The following is a 17307-nucleotide window of genomic DNA, read 5'->3' on the forward strand; positions in this document are numbered from 1 at the left end:
ACATAACAACTCTCCGTAATCTTCTCAGGAAGTAGAGGCGTTGATGTGCTTTCTTTATAATCAGAACATGTAAAACCAAATGTCAGAGGGCATAGAGGGTGAGGGGGGCAAAGGTTAAAGGAAGTGTGCGGGTAAGCGTTTATTGCATAGGGTGATGTGGGCCTGGAATGTGCTGCCAGGGTTGGTGGTTGAAACAGATACACTAGTGGCATTTTAAAGACTTGTGGATAGGAATATAGATATGCAGGGAATGGAGGGATATGAATTATGTGCAGGTAGCTTAAATGATGGTCTTGGCATCATGCTCGGCACAGACATTGTGGGCCGAAGGGCCTGTTCTTGCGCTGGACTCTTCAGTGTTCTATACCTCTGCTCTACTTCTGGAAGACAGAATATCCAATGTTTTTCAGTCACACAACACCTCTTCTCAGCGCTGCATTCCTTAGAAACATAGAAAATAGGTGCAGGAGGAGGCCATTTGGCCCTTCGAGCCAGCACTGCCATTCATTGTGACCATGGCTGACCATCCACAATCAGTAACCTGTGCCTGCCTCCTCCCCATATCCCTTGATTCCGCTAGCCCCAAGAGCTCTATCTAACTCTCTTTTAAATTCATCCAGTGAATTGGCCTCCACTGCCTACTGTGGCAGAGAATTTCACAAATTCACAACTCTCTGGGTGAAAACGTTTTTCTCACCTCAGTTTTAAATGGCCTCCCCTTTATTCTTAGACTGTGGCCGTTGGTTCTGGACTCCCCCAACATTGGGAACATATTTCCTGTATCTAGCTTGTCCAGTTCTCTCCATTTTACCAAATTAAATGCTGCTGAACCCTACATTGATCCCTCTTCAGTCTTCCTAAAACCAGGAATTTCCCCATCCGTAATTAATGATGTATATCTTTGGCCTTTTAAAAGTAGCATGACATTAAAATAGAGTACATATGTAACAAAGCATACAATAAGTAAGATCAATGGTTATGTTATTTATCAATGGTTATGGTTATGTTATTATGTTAAGGACAAAAAAACAGACAGTTCTATGCAACAGCATGTAGAAAGAAATGACTGTAGATGCTGGTTTATACCAAAGATAGAAGACATAAAGTGCTAGAGTGACTCAGCGGGTTAGGCAGCATCTCAGCAGAAAAACGACAGGTGACGTTTCGGGTCAGGACACTTACTTTCAGTCTGAAGAAGGGTCGCGACCCATAAAGTCACCTATCCTTTTTCCCCAGTACTTTGTCCCTATCTATGCAACAGAAATGCAGATTGACTTACACAGTCGATACAATTAAACATCCCTAATAATATTACACTGAGCATTTCCCCACGTGGCTAAGAATAAAAAACATGGATATATGTAACCCCTGAGAAAACGTCAAAAATACATTATAGTTAATGGAGCAGTGCAGAAATTACACTTTCTCCTGGAGCTCAGCAAATATTACAGCCAATGTGGGCACAGCAATCTCCCGAAACAGCAGAATGGCAATGACCAAAAAAAGATTGACCATTAACAATTTGTTTTTGTTTTCTTAAGAACAAATAGAATTCACTAAATATCCATTTATATCTGAAATGGATTAAGGAATGAATAGACTGGGACATGATAGACCAGATTCAGGAATCTTGTGGACCATATCTTGGACATTTCTGTGAGTTTTCTAATATAACTCAGAAATGTCCAAGATATGGTCCACAAGATTCCTGAATCTGGTCTATCATGTCCCAGTCTATTCATTCCTTTTTCATTCACTTCCAACATAACATTGGGAGCTCACAGTGCAAGGCCCTGGACTGGCTACTTCCCCTATACCTTTTATAAATCAGGCCTGCTGACATTTCTCACGTCCATTCTTGACTCATCTGCGGATTTCAGAGGCATCAAGTCAGCCACAAACACCGCAACATTATAACTGTACCAACACCGATGTCCCTCCAAATCCATTGGCAAAGACAAACTGTTACTCAGTACTTGCAACGTACATACTTTGTCCTTTAAGACACTGAACCCACAAGGTAGTTTCTGAAGAGTGAGATAAGCTGCCAGTGGATGTAGTGTTGTTCAGTCAGAGAGTTGTGAATCTGTGGAATTCTCTGCCTCAGAAGGCAGTGGAGGCCAATTCTCTGAATGCATTCAAGAGAGAGCGAGACAGAGCTCTTAAGGATAGCGGAGTCAGGGGGTATGGGGAGAAGGCAGGAACGGGGTACTCATTGAGAATGATCAGCCATGATCACATTGAATGGCGGTGCTGGCTCGAAGGGCCGAATGGCCTCCTCCTGCACCTATTGTCTATTGTCTATTGACACTGAGCTAGCAATGCCACTGTCGTCATTTTGTCATTTTCAATTGACTGAGGAGAAAGGACCAGGAAAACAAAAATCATTGTATTCTTGGATACAATACTACTCTTATGTTTTTTTTCTCTGCAGCCTTCTCTGCGAGTCACTCCCCCTTCTGGCTGTCGGGTCATTCGCCCAACAATGTCAATCAAGCGTAACATTCAAACCAGTCATTTCCCCATCCTGTGGCACACCTCACCCAATCTCTCTGCTGTTAGATTTAAACCCCCCCCCCCAAAAAATGTCAAAAGTACAGTGACTATTCCCCCCACTGTCCAGCTGAGCATTTGCTTTTGTTTTCAAACTTCCAGCAGCTGCCCCATTATCTGTCCCATCCCCAACAGAGGGAAGGACCTACGTAAATATGGTAAACTGATTATTTCCCCTCTAATTCCAACTACTGCATTAGCGTAGGAAGGAACTGCAGATGCTGGTTTAAACCGAAGATAGGCACAAAAAGCTGGAGTAACTCAGCGGGTCAGACGGCATCTTTGGACAAAAGGAGTAGGTGACGTTTCGGGTCGAGACATTAGTGTAATTCAGTTCGAATTTCATACATCCAGTTTGATTGATTTACATTTATTGTCCATGTTTGAAAAGACCTCGACTATTGCTCCTTAATTTTAAAGGACTACTAGAGAAAGTGGACCCGTTGGGTCCAAACCTCTCCTCTCCCTTCTTTGGTGCAGCACCCTGTCCCCCCTCCCCTCCCCTCTCCCCTCCCCTCCCCTCTCCCCCTCTTTCCCTCTCCCCTCTCCCCTCCCCTCTCCCCTTCTCCCCCTCTTTCCCCCTCCCCCTCCCCTCCTTTTGAACTTAAAAATGTGAATAACTTTAAAAATATAACACCGATTTCAATAAAACTACTTACATTATCACTAAAGTGACAATGGTGAGTAAGTAAGGTGGGCCTAAAATTGTCGCGCTATCGTGTACCGTTTTGGCTGAAGTTCAGTCACAAACAAGATAACAAACGAGAGTTAATTTGAAACCAACATCGCACCTATATATTTCAAAGTGCATGGCAGCCAACTGATTTATCTTTCAGATTCGTTCAAGCCACGTGTCAATGCTTCTAAGACCAAAGAAAGAAATACAATCTATATTGTCGTTTATTCCGGATTGAAGGAAGCTAATTTTTGAAACTCCTGATTATGCAGTTTGACCCGAATTTAAGATACATCAACAATGGTGCCGAGCAAACTCCAATCCATTGCCAATTGAAGTCACCGTTTTCTCTTGCAGGTCGAACTCATTTAGTGCTGCGATTAATAACTCACACCCGCCTTTTCTGAATTTCCCGTCTCCCCAAATCATTTACCGTGGCTGACACAAATCCCATAAAACTGGTTAAACAAGGAACTGCAGATATTGGTTTACAAAAAAAAAGTGCTGGAGTAACAGCGGGTTAGGCAGCATCTCTGGAGAACATGGATAGGTGATGTTTCGTCTCTGGACCCTTCTTCAGACTGAATCAGTTCCACGTTCTCCAGAGGTGCTGCCTGACCCGCTGAGTTACTCCAGCACTTTGTGTCTTTTTCTGTTAAACTGGTTATCTGGCACAAAGTCAAAAGGGAGAATGTTTGTAAACAGCGAGAATATTTGTTGTTGTATAAACCTTTAAACGTGCAGAACTCTCCAAATTGCATCGACGTGTGTTAATTCTCTTACAAACAATTGGTACTGAAACCATTGAGTCGAAAGATCGAATTAATTTCAGTATGTTTTGTCAATGCAAACAAATTAGGTTTAAATTGACCCAGGGCGTTTCTAAGTGTTGAGAGTCTGACTTAAATAAATTCTCAATCCAACCGCCTCACAAATCATCATCATCATCATGGTGATTCGGTTTACAAAGGGGAAAGAAAGACGCTCTTGCTGTCAAATTATGGATAAAAGATACAGAACGCGTGGAAACTAAAGAGATGGGTTAGATAAGCCGAACAGAATGAAATCAGAGGGCGATACAATAACCGAACAGTGCTGATCACGAACAAAAAGAGCAACGAGGAAAAAAGTAAGATGGAATTCTCGCTGTCAGAGGTTGCACAGTATAATTCTTTGATAGGTTTTACCTTTTACTTTAAATCAGAGCGCCATTTCATTCAAAGAACGATTGATGATCAAACCGAGGGATTTGGCGACCGATTAATGGGGGCAGGATCAATGAGTGGACAGAAGTGAAAAATAAACGTGGCCGAAGTCATCCCACGGCGCTGAGTCTGGTTTCAGCTAAGAAGTAGACACATCATTTCTATCTCTAAATCTTTGCTACTTTGCTTCCATTTATTCTCTGGGCAAAAATAAAGTGTTTGTACCATTAATGTACCATTTTGTACCATTAGTCTTGGCACAAAAAAAAAAGTTCTGCTTTTATGAAAAATATAATTGACGTTTTTAGAAAGTAATGCCTCTTTATACTACACCGTTTGCAAGGAAAAAAACTCCTCCAAATATTAAATAGTATTCTGCAGTGTGAAGTAAAACCAGTCGAAAATCTTGCAGTAGTTCAGCTTGCAAAGTGGAAATAACATCTCAAGGCAAACAAGTGTGCCCGGGACCCGACCGACGCACGTGTAAAGTTTTGGCGTTTACGCAACAGCCCATGTTTGAGAAAGTATCTTCCAGCATCAGTCTCAATACATTATTTTTCTTCCAGCACCAAACAGCCCAAATAAAATCTGAGTGCTTCCCAGGCTAGTGTTGGGAGGTGTGTCACTGAATTTGACCTAATATCATTAAATGTTTCATTGCATTCTGATCTCCTGAGTGCACCACACAGGGTTAAAGCGACCTTTATATTTGCTGCATTAATGCACCCTTTCTTCGCAACTGACTGGATTGCTGTGGCGGTGAGCGAGTTCCGTGATGCCTCACGCACACACACCCCTTATCACCCCATCAGCTCTGAAGCCTATTTAAAGTCCCAGAACAGAGAAGGACGCTCTCCCTGTCTGATCCCACCGAACCACGTTCTCCCTTTTTGTTTTCCAAACTAGTGATCCTGTTTTCCCAAACACGTTGCCAAGATGATGATCGGAAACAAATACTGGGCAAAGAGGGGAATGTCGCTGGACTCAGCCTTATTGGAAGGAAATCAGGTGAGAATACTTGGCCAGCTGGGGATTTATCCCACTCCATGTCAATTAATACATTCAATTCTGGATATTTAATTGTAGGTGGCTTGTGCAATCTTAAAACAAAAGTAAACTTTGAGATAAGTGATCAATTAATATTATTGTGGGTGACTGAAAGTATTTTTGTTGAATTTCGGCCCTGATTCTCTTTTAATTTGCTGTTCCTTAAAATGCAGTTCATAACATAGCAACACAGAGATCCATTCGGAACATCTATAATAATAATAATAATAATACATTTAATTTATATAGTGCTTTTCTGGAAACTCAAAGACGCTTTACAGAGTAAACAAAACATAAAAACAAATAAACAAACAAAAAAGATTTATCTGAATAGTTTTAGACACAAAATGCTGGAGTAACTCAGCGGAACTGGCAGCATCTCTTGATAGAAGGAATGGGTGACGTTTCGGGTCGAGACCCTTCTTCAGACTGCAGACAGACTAGTCTGAAGAAGGGTCTTGACCTGAAATGTTCTGTTGAGTTACTCCAGCATTTTGTGTCTATCTTCAGTGTAAACCAGCATCTGCAGTTCCTTCCTACACATAAATTGTTTTCAGTTATTCTGAGAGAGAGTGGCATGAGTGGAGATATAGCCAAATTCAATTGACCAACTCTCATGTCTGTTTATATCAAATTATTTGAAGGACACTACTGACACTTGTAAGAATTGGCAATGGTGGGCATGGTATTTCATGCATTGAAATCAAAGCACAAGCAACTGGTTCACCTCGGTTGCTGTTAGTTAATTGAATCAGAGTTGAATTGTTAAACATGTCCTTTGTTGCAAAATCATATTAAATGTTTGAATAAAAGTAAGTAAGTTTTTGCTTGACCGATTTAGAAAAATTAATGTAGCTCGGGCCACACCAAAACTAACTGAACAGTATTTTTTTCTCAGTGGATTAGGCAGCATTTGTGGGGAAAATGGACTGACGGCATTTTGGGTCAGGAAGCATCTTCAGACCGAAGAAGGGTCCCAACCCTAAATGTCATCTGTCCATTTTCTGACCCCCACCTCCCTAAGATCCTCCAGCACTTTGTTTTTTTGCTCAAGATTCCAGCAAAATAAGATGTGTCGCATTACTTTTTCTCAAATAAAACAGTGACTCTAATCCAAAAGCAAATTAGGCACCAGCATTGAAATTGCTAGCCTTTGATTTAGAGCAGATTTACCAGTGATAGGGTATCATTGAGAATGAATGGCAAGACCAGGGGGAAGTGAGATAGACATCCACAGGTAACAGCGGAGAAGGAAAAGGAACACTTCTAGTCATTACACACATTACAGCTGATAACATTTTTATAATATTCTTTTCATCTGTGATGGAATGAATGAGTTACCAAACAAGCAAATGTGTCAAAAATCGTACCTGATAGATTGATGATATCTAATGTTTAAACTGAGATTTAGAATAAGCTACTGCCACTGTTCTGAATAATATTTACAGAGAGAGAGAGAAAGATGAAAATTAATTAAGTCAAAATCTATTAGAAACAAGATTGTATGTAATTCATCAACTATGGTTAAGATTATTGTTGCTTTGCCTGAATGTTCAGTTAATTATAATTGCAGAATATTATCCAGAATTATTTGTTTTCATTTTGCTAAGGAATAGGTAAGTTGTGTATCTTCAGGTATGAATACTTGAGCACAGCTTGCATCCGGTAATATGTATTATTACATATCAATTCATGCACGCATGAAAGGTTATGAATAAGTGCATATCAATGATTATTTGGCTCACGCTGCCTCGGCAAGGCCAGCAGCATAATCAAGGACCCTGGCCACTCCAGCCTCTCCCTTTCCCATCAGGCAAAAGGCATAGAAGTGTAAAAACGCACACCACAAGATTTAGGGTCAGATTTAGATTTAGAGATACAGCGCAGAAACAGGCCCTTCGGCCCACCGGATCCGCGCCGCCCAGCGATCCCCGCACATTAACACTATCCTACACCCTAGGGACAATTAAAAAATAAAAAAAATTTGCCCAGCCAATTAACCTACATACCTGTACGTCTTTGGAGTGTGGGAGGAAACCGAAGATCTCGGAGAAAACCCACGCAGGTCACGGGGAGAACATACAAACTCCGTACAGACGGCGCCCGTAGTCAGGATCGAACCTGAGTCTCAGGCGCTGCATTCGCTGTAAGGCAGCAACTCTACCGCTGCGCCACCGTGCCGCCGTCATTTTCTTCCCAGCTGCTATCAGGCAACTGAATTATCCTATCACAACCAGAGAGCAATGCTGAACTACTATCTACCTCATTGGTGACCCTCGGACTATCCTTGATCGGACTTTGCTGGCTTTACTTTGCACTAAACGTTATTCCCTTATCATGTATCTATACACTGTAAATGGATCGATTGTAATCATGTATTGTCTTTCTGCTGACTGGGTAGCACCCAGCAAAAGCCTTTCACTGTACCTCAGTACACATGACAATAAACTAAACTGGATTGAAATGAACTGAAATTTAGACGTTAGTGCATTTCAAAAAGTTTCTAATAATTTGGAAATATATTTCAATCGATAGTCATAGACTATAGTTCTGCATCTCAGAATAAATGTCTTGCTCTGTGTCCTAACTTAACGTACAGCTTTGAATTTGTTTTGGGAACCCTGCAACCATTACATCGGTAGCCCACCAGGTTTGAGAATCGGGCGTGAGTTTTAGCAGAAAAGCAAAAACGTGACAGCATTTTTTACTTGAGATGCCAGGGAAACCTGGTCATGCATTTCCTTCATGTCTTTGAGATAAGTGCTCTACATGGAGGAACTGAACAGCCGCAGAAAGAACATAGTAATTCATCCCTGCTTATTGATATTTGTAATGAAGGAAAAAGTCAAAGGTTTTCTTGGTACATTTAATCCGTCTTCTCCCCTTCCCCATCAGGCACGAAGAGGTACAGAAGTGTGCAAACGCACACATCCAGATTTAGGGACAGTGTCTTCCCAGCTGTTATCAGGCAGCTGAACTACCCTATCACCAACTAGAGAGCGATCCTGACGTACCATCTACCTCATTGGAGACCCTCGGACTTTCTTTGCTGGACTTTATCTCGCACTGAATGTTATTCCCTTTATCCTGTATCTGTAAGTTGTGGGCAAATTGATAATTGATTGTAATCAAGTATAGTCTTCCCGCTGACTGGATAGTAGAAAAAAGTTCACTGTACCTCGGTACACGTGACAATAAAGTAAAGTAAACTAAACTAACGTAAACTAAACTACACTAAACTAAACTAAGGATGGAGTTATGAGGTATAATATAATGAAAAGGAACTGCGTGCTGGTTTATACGAAAGATAGACACAAAGAGCTAGAGTAACTCAGTGGGTCAGGCTGCACTCTGGAGAAAATGGACAGGTGACGTTTCAGATCAGGTGTCATCTTCAAAGTTAAGAGATGGTAGTAGCAAAAGTTTTAAGTCTTTCTGTGGAAAGGAAAAGTACAACGTTTAGAAACTCAACAACAGAATTCAAGACGACTGATATGCAGGCTTTGACACAGCTTTGGTTAGTTACTTACTGTCTGCATGGCACTTGAAGTGATTTATGACCATGCTGTATTTTGGCCTGTAGCTGTCAGCGAGCCTTCAGCCGAATGTAGGCCTTGTTTTGGCAAACGTATCTAAAGGTGAGCAAAGTTGCTTAACAAGTCGCAGATGGTAGGTTGTAGCCAAACAGATGGGGAAGCTGAAGATTGGAAACGCTCATTATTCCTCCTGAGGATCCCAGCCAAAAATAAAGTTATAAATGAAGAGTGAAAGACCCCAGTGAACAAATCTACACAACTTCTGCAAAGTGCATGCAGTGTTACTTGGCAAAGCCACACGTCTCAAACTTGTAGCCACCTGGAAGGACAAGGGACACAGATGTAAAGATGAGCCATTCCCTGCAAGTTCCCCTCTATCACATTCCTGGTACACTAGGGGAACACATCACTGTTCTATCATTGTGACTGGGTCATTAACCCAGGAAGGCTCCAGCCAGCAGCGTTGTGGGAGTACTTTCACCAGGAGGAGCACTGCAGATCAAGAAGGCTGCCCATCATCACCACCACAAGGGTAGCAAGGGAGGGGCAATAATTGCTGGCCTCGTCATTTTTATTACAAATTTTAAAGCAAGGCAGTTGCAGCCAGAATGATTAAAATCTCAGGTTGCCAACTTGCTCCTTGTGAAATCTCACATTGTTGATATCGGTTTGAGATTAATATTATTTTTTGTTAATCTCATCTCCAAGCAGTTTATGCTTAGCCTTCCATGCCTAGGTGATTCAAGAGCTGGTCTAGACACTTCGTAAACAGTGTCAGCGACCCGGTTTCAACCATTTTCTCAGCCAGTGCATTCCAGGAATATACCACTCTCTGGTTATAGAAGGTCCCATCCAAATCTCACCCATTGCCCCAAATCTGTGTCCTCTGTGTCCTTTTATCTACCACTGATACAGAGGTGGAACAGCAGTACAGTTGCTGCCTAACAGCACCGGAAACCTGGGTTCAATCCGGGCAGCACTACCGGTGCTGTCTGCACGGAGTTTGTACATGGGTACATGTGACCACGTGGGTTTTCTCTGGGTGCTCTGGTTTCCTCCCACACTCCAAAGTCTGAGTCTTTGTTCAACATGATTCATTAAAGAGTGTTTGGCTGATCATTTACAAATAACATTTTTGCTGCAAAGAAATCAGGAAAAGGCCACTTCAAGTAAGTGGTAACTAGCTCCTATTTATATTATTATCATTAAATCCTGAAAAGAGTAAACATAGTGCTCTAGCACAGACTCAGTGGGCTGAAAGGTCTCCTTGGAATGATTCTACAATACCCAAAGTACACAGCAAGTATACTTATGTGATGTTTATGTTTGTGACAACTAAAATATTTCTCTTTCATTTAGTGTTGAATAATTTTGTTTGAAACATTTTGCAGATAAGTAAAAAATGTGAAGAGAAGAAAGGTGACAAAGAAAATGGCAAGAATGAGGCTTCCAGAGCCACACTTACTTTTGCTTTGAAAAACGAAGTTGGTGGACTGGTGAAAGCCCTGCAAATCTTTCAAGTAAGACAGTACAGAAAATCACAGTCCCTGAAGGAGTAACATTGACCTATTGAAGGCTAATATATCTCCGAAAGGAGATGAGGACGCATTTCTTGAGTCGGAGGGAGGTGAATCTGTGTAATTTATTGCCGTAGACGGCTGTGGAGGCCAAGTCATTGTTTTTTTAAGGCAGAGATTGACAGATTCTTGAATAGCAAGGGGTTGAGAGGGAAAGATAGATCAGCCATGATTGAATGGCGGAGTAGACCTGATGGGCCGAATGGCCTGATTCCATATTTTATGCTGTAATTACATCCGGCTGTCAGTGCTGCACTAAAGTGACAGAGATTTGCAAATTCCAGGGAGAAAACAATTGGGGTGATATTGGCTACTCATCTCCTGCCCACTGAAGCTATGGAACTGACTGGACACTGGTGAATAGAGCCAGTGTCCAATATTCTTGTGCAGGCTTGTTGCTGGCAACCAAAGATGTACTTCTCCCCTTCAACTTCCTTATTTTTAGTTTAGTTTTGGATACAGCGCAGAATCAGGCCCTTCGGCCGACTGAGACCGCGCCGACCAGCGATCCCCGCACACTAACACCATCCTACACACCAGGGACAATTTACAATTTTATCAAGCCAATTAGCCTACAAACCCATACATCTTTGGAATGTGGGAGGAAACCGGAGCTCCCGGAGAAAACCCACACATGTCACAGGGAGAATATACAAACTCTGTACAAACAGTACCCGTAGACAGAATCAAACCAAGGTCTCTGGCACTGTAGGGCAGCAACTCTATCGCTGAGCCACCATGCCACCTAAGTCCTTATCTTGACTCTATTAAAAATACCCCTAAGATCCAGTCAACTTTCTATATTTTCTCTGCAATTGCTACTGAATTCACACTGACAAAATGAAATTATAGAATGCAAGATGAAAGTATAGAATGCACAAGATTAAAATTCTGAATTTCTTCTGTATTCCTTCATTGAATTATCTTCCTTGCTCTAAAGTTGATACAATGTCTTGTGCAGACTTTAAATGTTGAACTAAATTATCTTTCTTCAGGAGAAGCACATCAGCCTTGTTCACATTGAGTCCAGAAGGTCAAAGAGGAGAGAATCTGAGGTTGAGATATTTGTGGACTGCAGCAGCACGAAAGAAGACTTTAATGAACTGATTCAGTTACTGAGGGCACAGGCAAACATTGTTTCGTTGAACCTACTGACCAGTAATTGGATGGAAGAGGAAGGTAGGTGTCCCATCTTCAGCCTTGTGTTTGTAATTGTCAAGTGAGCAGGGGAAGTGAGTCAAAGCAGTCGGGGGCCACAAAGAATGTGAACTGTGTATCTTTACCTTTCGGAGCTGAGTTAAGATTTCAGTGGTGAGATTCTTCAGAGTTGTCCACTTTTCAATGAAAAACAAACTTGCTCTTATATCTTTCAAATGTTACCAAATATATTGACAAATAAAAGAGTCAGTCTTCAGAAGCTTTCATATTTTCAACTCGCGCCAATCAACTAATTGGGCAGTGTGGTCTTTTGCAATTCAGCGAAGCAATGGTCAAGACAATAGACAATAGGTGCAGGAGGAGACCATTCGGCCCTTCGAGCCAGCACCGCCATTCAATGTGATCATGGCTGATCATTCTCAATCAGTACCCCGTTCCTGCCTTCTCCCCATACCCCCTGACTCCGCTATCCTTAAGAGCTCTATCTAGCTCTCTTGAATGCATTCCGAGAATTGGCCTCCACTGCCTTCTGAGGCAGAGAATTCCACAGATTCACAACTCTGACTGAAAAAGGTTTTCCTCATCTCGATTCTAAATGGCCTGCCCCTTATTCTTAAACTGTGGCCCCTTGTTCTGGACTCCCCCAACATTGGGAACATGTTTCCTGCCTCTAACGTGTCCAACCCCTTAATAATCTTATACGTTTCGATAAGATCTCTCATCTTTCTAAATTCCAGTATATACAAGCCTAGTCGCTCCAGTCTTTCAACATATGACAGTCCCGCCATTCCGGGAATTAACCAAGTAAACCTACGCTGCACGCCCTCTATAGCAAGAATATCCTTCCTCAAATTTGGAGACCAAAACTGCACACAGTACTCCAGGTGTGGTCTCACTAGGACCTCTTTGCTCCTATACTCAACTCCTCTTGTTATGAAGGCCAACATTCCATTGGCTTGTTAGCTAAAGTCCATGCTACCTCCAAACATACTCTTTATTGTACTTGCACCTTCGGCACAAACAAGTTACCTATCTTTGTCATTTGGCAGCCAGCAATGGGCAACAGCATGAACTAAACCTTCTTTTTTTGGTCTGACTTGTACAAATAGTATGAACATGCACTGCATTCCCACCCCCCATTAGTCTAAGGGGATTTGTTGTCAGATACAGTGAGAACCAAATTATTATCCTCCTACTTTAGATCCAAAAGTTTAAAGGACTTGCTATTGTTGACCCAAGTACACAAGGATTAATTTATACCCTCATAATTTATCTCCAAATTAGTATGTCAAGTGAATAGAATATAAAACATTGACCATGGAACAGTACATGTGTAGGAAGGAACTGCAGATGCTGGTTTACACCAAAGTTAGACACAAAATGCTGGAGTAACTCAGCGGGTCAGGCAACATCTCCGGAGAAAAGGAATAGCTGGCGTTTTGGGTCGAGACCCTTCTTTAGATTGAGAGTTAGGGGAGTGGGAAATTAGAGATATGAAAAGGTACAGATGTACAGATCGGTACAGCACAGCAAGAGGCCCTTCGCCCCATCTGGATTTTACACTGACCGAGATACCAATCCATATCCCTCTAATCCCTACCTGTTCATGTGGCTACCTAAATGGTTCTGCTTATTGTATCTGCTTCCACCAGCTCCCTGGCAGTAAGTTCCAGGCACCTACCAGACCTTGTGCCTAAAAAACCCCATTTGCCGTGCAAATCTGTTAAATTCACCCTCTCTCAACTTAAACCTATGCTTTCTAGTACTTGACATTTCTACCTTGGAGAAAAGACACTGACTATTTACCCTATCTATGCCTCTCATAATTTTTTCACTTCTATCAAATCGCCCCCTTAGCCCCCTCTGCTCCAGAGAAAACCATCCAAGTCTGTCCAACCTCTCCCTCCAATCTGGGCAACATTCTGGTGATAGACACAAAATGCTGGAGTAACTCAGCGGGACAGGCAGCATCTCTGGAGAGAAGGAATGGGTGATGTTTTGGTTCGAGACCCTTTATCAGACCCACAACGTCACCCATTCCTTCTCTCCAGAGATGCTGCCTGTCCCGCTGAGTTCCTCCAGCATTTTGTGTCTATCTTCGGTTTAAACCAGCATCTGCAGTTCCTTCCACACCATTCTGGTGAACCTCTTCTACGCACTCTCCAAAGACTTCAAATCCTTCCTTTTGTGCAGTGACCAGAAATGCAAATAATACTCCAAATGTGGTCTAACCAAAACATGTACCCATTGTTTCCAAAATGTCAAAGCTTTTATTCCATTTATGATAAATTGAAAGGATGGCCATAATGGAGAGATTACACACTGTTCCCCTTGAGCTACAGTATATAGAACATGATCAGTGCACACATTATCACCTGCACCCAAACAGATACCAGTTTCCCATCACCAGTGCTCAAGACTACTGTTGGACTGTCATTACAATGAGATTTTTTTTACCATTTCATTCATCAATAACTAAATTCCAACATGTTTATGGTGATTTCAGCAGCAGCAATCTCCACAATCAATACCACTGTGAAACCCTCTCAAGGGATGCCCACTTTGAAGAAGTTCATGAGTAGAATGAGGCCATTCGGCCCATCAGGTGCACCGCCATTCCATCATGGCTGACCTTGCCTCCTAATCCCATTTCCCTCATAACCCCATAACCTTTGACACCCGTTCTAATCAAGAATTTATCTATGCCTTAAAAATATCCACTGACTTGGCCTCCACAACCCTCTGTGGCAATGAGTTTCACAGGTTAACTACCCTCTGACTAAAGTTCTCTTCTTTCCGACTGGAGTTCTGTGAGACCTTCTCCCACAGCTCCCCCTCTGTGATTCCTGCTGCTCACTTTGTCCTGCCTCTCCTGTCTCCCAGCTTTATGTCCCCCCCCCTCCCCCCCACTTCACATAATCACTCTGCAGAAGGGTCCCGACCAGAAACGTCACCTATTCAATATTCTCCAGGGATGCTGCCTGACCCGTCGAGTCACTCCAGCACTTTGTATCCTTTTTTTGTAAACCAGCATCTGCAGTTCCTTGTTTCTTTACATGAGAAGGGACTTAATTCACCTGACTCCGTGGAATCAGCCAAGATCCAAATGCGGTATTGTTTCTGTTCACAGTCATGACATTCATGCTGGTTTGTAATTGTGGTCAGAACAGTGCCTTATTGATGTTGCTAAAGGAAAAAGCTTGCAGATACATGTAATGGGAGGACACGTGGAATAGTGATTCAATAAGGAATGGCTTCCTTTGCAGTGGATAGTGGGCGTCTCTTTGCCAGTCACAGGGAGTGATAACACCAACCAGAATTGGCATCAGTTGCAAGGGTGCCCTCTACATTGGCACTGGTGGGTGCCTGAGATGTGCCACTGGTTATCTTGTTCCTTTCCTGACTCAGACTGTCATGTGGAGGAATTAGAGGAAGGCCATGGTAATCTTTGTCATTATTCCCCTCCAAGTCATACACGACTCCTGAATTAGAAATTCATTGCTCTTCCTCCATTGTCTCTGGTCCATAATCCTGGGGTGGCCAATCCAACATCACTCTGGAAGTACCTGGACTGCTGCTCAATGTAGCTCATCACCAACATCTATCTCCCTGGCAGTGGGAATGGACAATAAATGCTGACCTAGCTGCCAAAGTCTGCATCTTATAAAATGGCCTTGCAAAGCAAGAACAGTTTCATAATTAGAAAGTTATTTAATGATTCTGATGGATTAACTGTGCTAATATCTTCATTTCAATGTATTTTCTAGAGCTGAGCGGAGTTCTTTGGTTTCCGAAAAAGATTTCTGAATTAGATAAGAGTTCCCAGAGAGTCCTGATGTATGGCTCTGATCTTGATGCAGACCACCCAGTGAGTACTTGTAGAAAACCAAAATAAAATAACATTGAAAATCTATTGCCAATTTCACACTTCAGTCTTTGGGGCAACTACCAGTTTGGTTACATTGAGAGTCTAAAATTGTCTTTAGAGTTTAGTGTAGAGTTTAGAGAAACAGCATGGAAACAGGCCCTTCTGCTCACCGAGTCTGTGCTGACCGGTGATCACCATACACGAGCACTATCCTACAAACAAGGGACAATTTACAATTTTTACCGAAGCCAGTTACCCTACAAGCCTGCATATGTCTTTGGAGTGTGTGAGGAAACCGGAGCACCCGGAGAAAACCCACGTGATCACGGGGAGAACGTGCAAACTCCAACAGACGGCACCCGTAGTCAGGATCGAACCCGGGTCTCTGGCGCTGTTAGGCAGCAACTCTACCGCCGCGCCCCAGTAGTCCACATTAAAAAAAAAGACAAAATAAGGCTAGTTACTTTCAATTAGTTCTGACCAGTCATGAGAACAATTAAGCCTATCCCACTGTATCCCCATTAGTTTTATTTTTCAATCTTGCTCCAGAGATGTGGATTATACAACAACTGAAGACTTCATGATCCATAGATAGAGCCTGAGCCCAGTGTCACCAGCAGAAGCAAAAGGGGTTTCTCTCTCAATCAGCCAGTGGAATTTTTATGTCCACTTTTTGTCTATTGTGAGACACAAAATGCTAGAGTTACTCAGCGAGTCAGGCAGCATCTGTGGAGAACATGGATAGAACTGATTTCAGGGGTGGGGAGAAAGAAAGCTGGAAGAGTGGAGGGGCAGTACAAAGCATGGCAGGTCAAGTCTGAAGAAGGGTCCAGACCCATGTTCTCGGGGATGACAATAGACAATAGACAATAGACAATAGACAATAGGTGCAGGAGTAGGCCATTCAGCCCTTTGAGCCAGCACCGCCATTCAATGCGATCGTGGCTGATCATTCTCAATCAGTACCCCGTTCCTGCCTTCTCCCCATAACCCATAACTCCGCTATCCTTAAGAGCTCTATCCAGCTCTCTCTTGAAAGCATCCAACGAACTGGCCTCCACTGCCTTCTGAGGCAGAGAATTCCACACCTTCACCACTCTCTGACTGAAAAAGTTCTTCCTCATCTCCGTTCTAAATGGCCTACCCCTTATTCTTAAACTGTGGCCCCTTGTTCTGGACTCCCCCAACATTGGGAACATGTTTCCTGCCTCTAATGTGTCCAATCCCCTAATTATCTTATATGTTTCAATAAGATCCCCCTTCATCCTTCTAAATTCCAGTGTATACAAGCCCAATCGCTCCAGCCTTTCAACATACGACAGTCCCGCCATTCCGGGAATTAACCTAGTGAACCTACGCTGCACGCCCTCCATAGCAAGAATATCCTTCCTCAAATTTGGAGACCAAAACTGCACACAGTACTCCAGGTGCGGTCTCACCAGGGCCCGGAACAACTGTGGAAGGACCTCTTTGCTCCTATACTCAACTCCTCTTGTTACGAAGGCCAACATTCCATTGGCTTTCTTCACTGCCTGCTGTACCTGCATGCTTCCTTTCATTGACTGATGCACTAGGACACCCAGATCTCGTTGAACTCCCCCTCCTCCTAACTTGACACCATTCAGATAATAATCTGCCTTTCTATTCTTACTTCCAAAGTGAATAACCTCACACTTATCTACATTAA

At 42.7% G+C, this 17307-nt stretch overlaps 1 protein-coding gene across 4 annotated transcripts in view; it reads left to right on the forward strand.

Moving 5' to 3' along the window:
- The first annotated feature begins 5298 nt into the window (after positions 1–5298).
- Positions 5299–17307, forward strand: part of LOC144603702 (tryptophan 5-hydroxylase 2-like) — a 40870-nt gene continuing 28861 nt past the window's right edge. Inside the window, exons 1-6 of one of the 4 annotated variants that reach the window (XM_078417347.1) lie at positions 5299–5455; positions 5521–5527; positions 10164–10186; positions 10428–10537; positions 11590–11773; positions 15520–15620. In XM_078417347.1, coding sequence (XP_078273473.1) covers positions 5371–5455; positions 5521–5527; positions 10164–10186; positions 10428–10537; positions 11590–11773; positions 15520–15620 — 510 coding nt within the window. In that variant the 5' untranslated portion in view covers positions 5299–5370. Of the gene's footprint in view, positions 5467–5520; positions 5528–9147; positions 9158–9507; positions 9528–9968; positions 10003–10163; positions 10187–10408; positions 10538–11589; positions 11774–15519; positions 15621–17307 lie in introns of all 4 variants that reach the window. The other 3 variants (XM_078417346.1, XM_078417345.1, XM_078417344.1) reach the window with 3 other exon arrangements.

This window comes from Rhinoraja longicauda, chromosome 20 (assembly GCF_053455715.1).
Source record: "Rhinoraja longicauda isolate Sanriku21f chromosome 20, sRhiLon1.1, whole genome shotgun sequence".
In the NCBI taxonomy this organism is placed as follows: domain Eukaryota; kingdom Metazoa; phylum Chordata; class Chondrichthyes; order Rajiformes; family Arhynchobatidae; genus Rhinoraja; species Rhinoraja longicauda.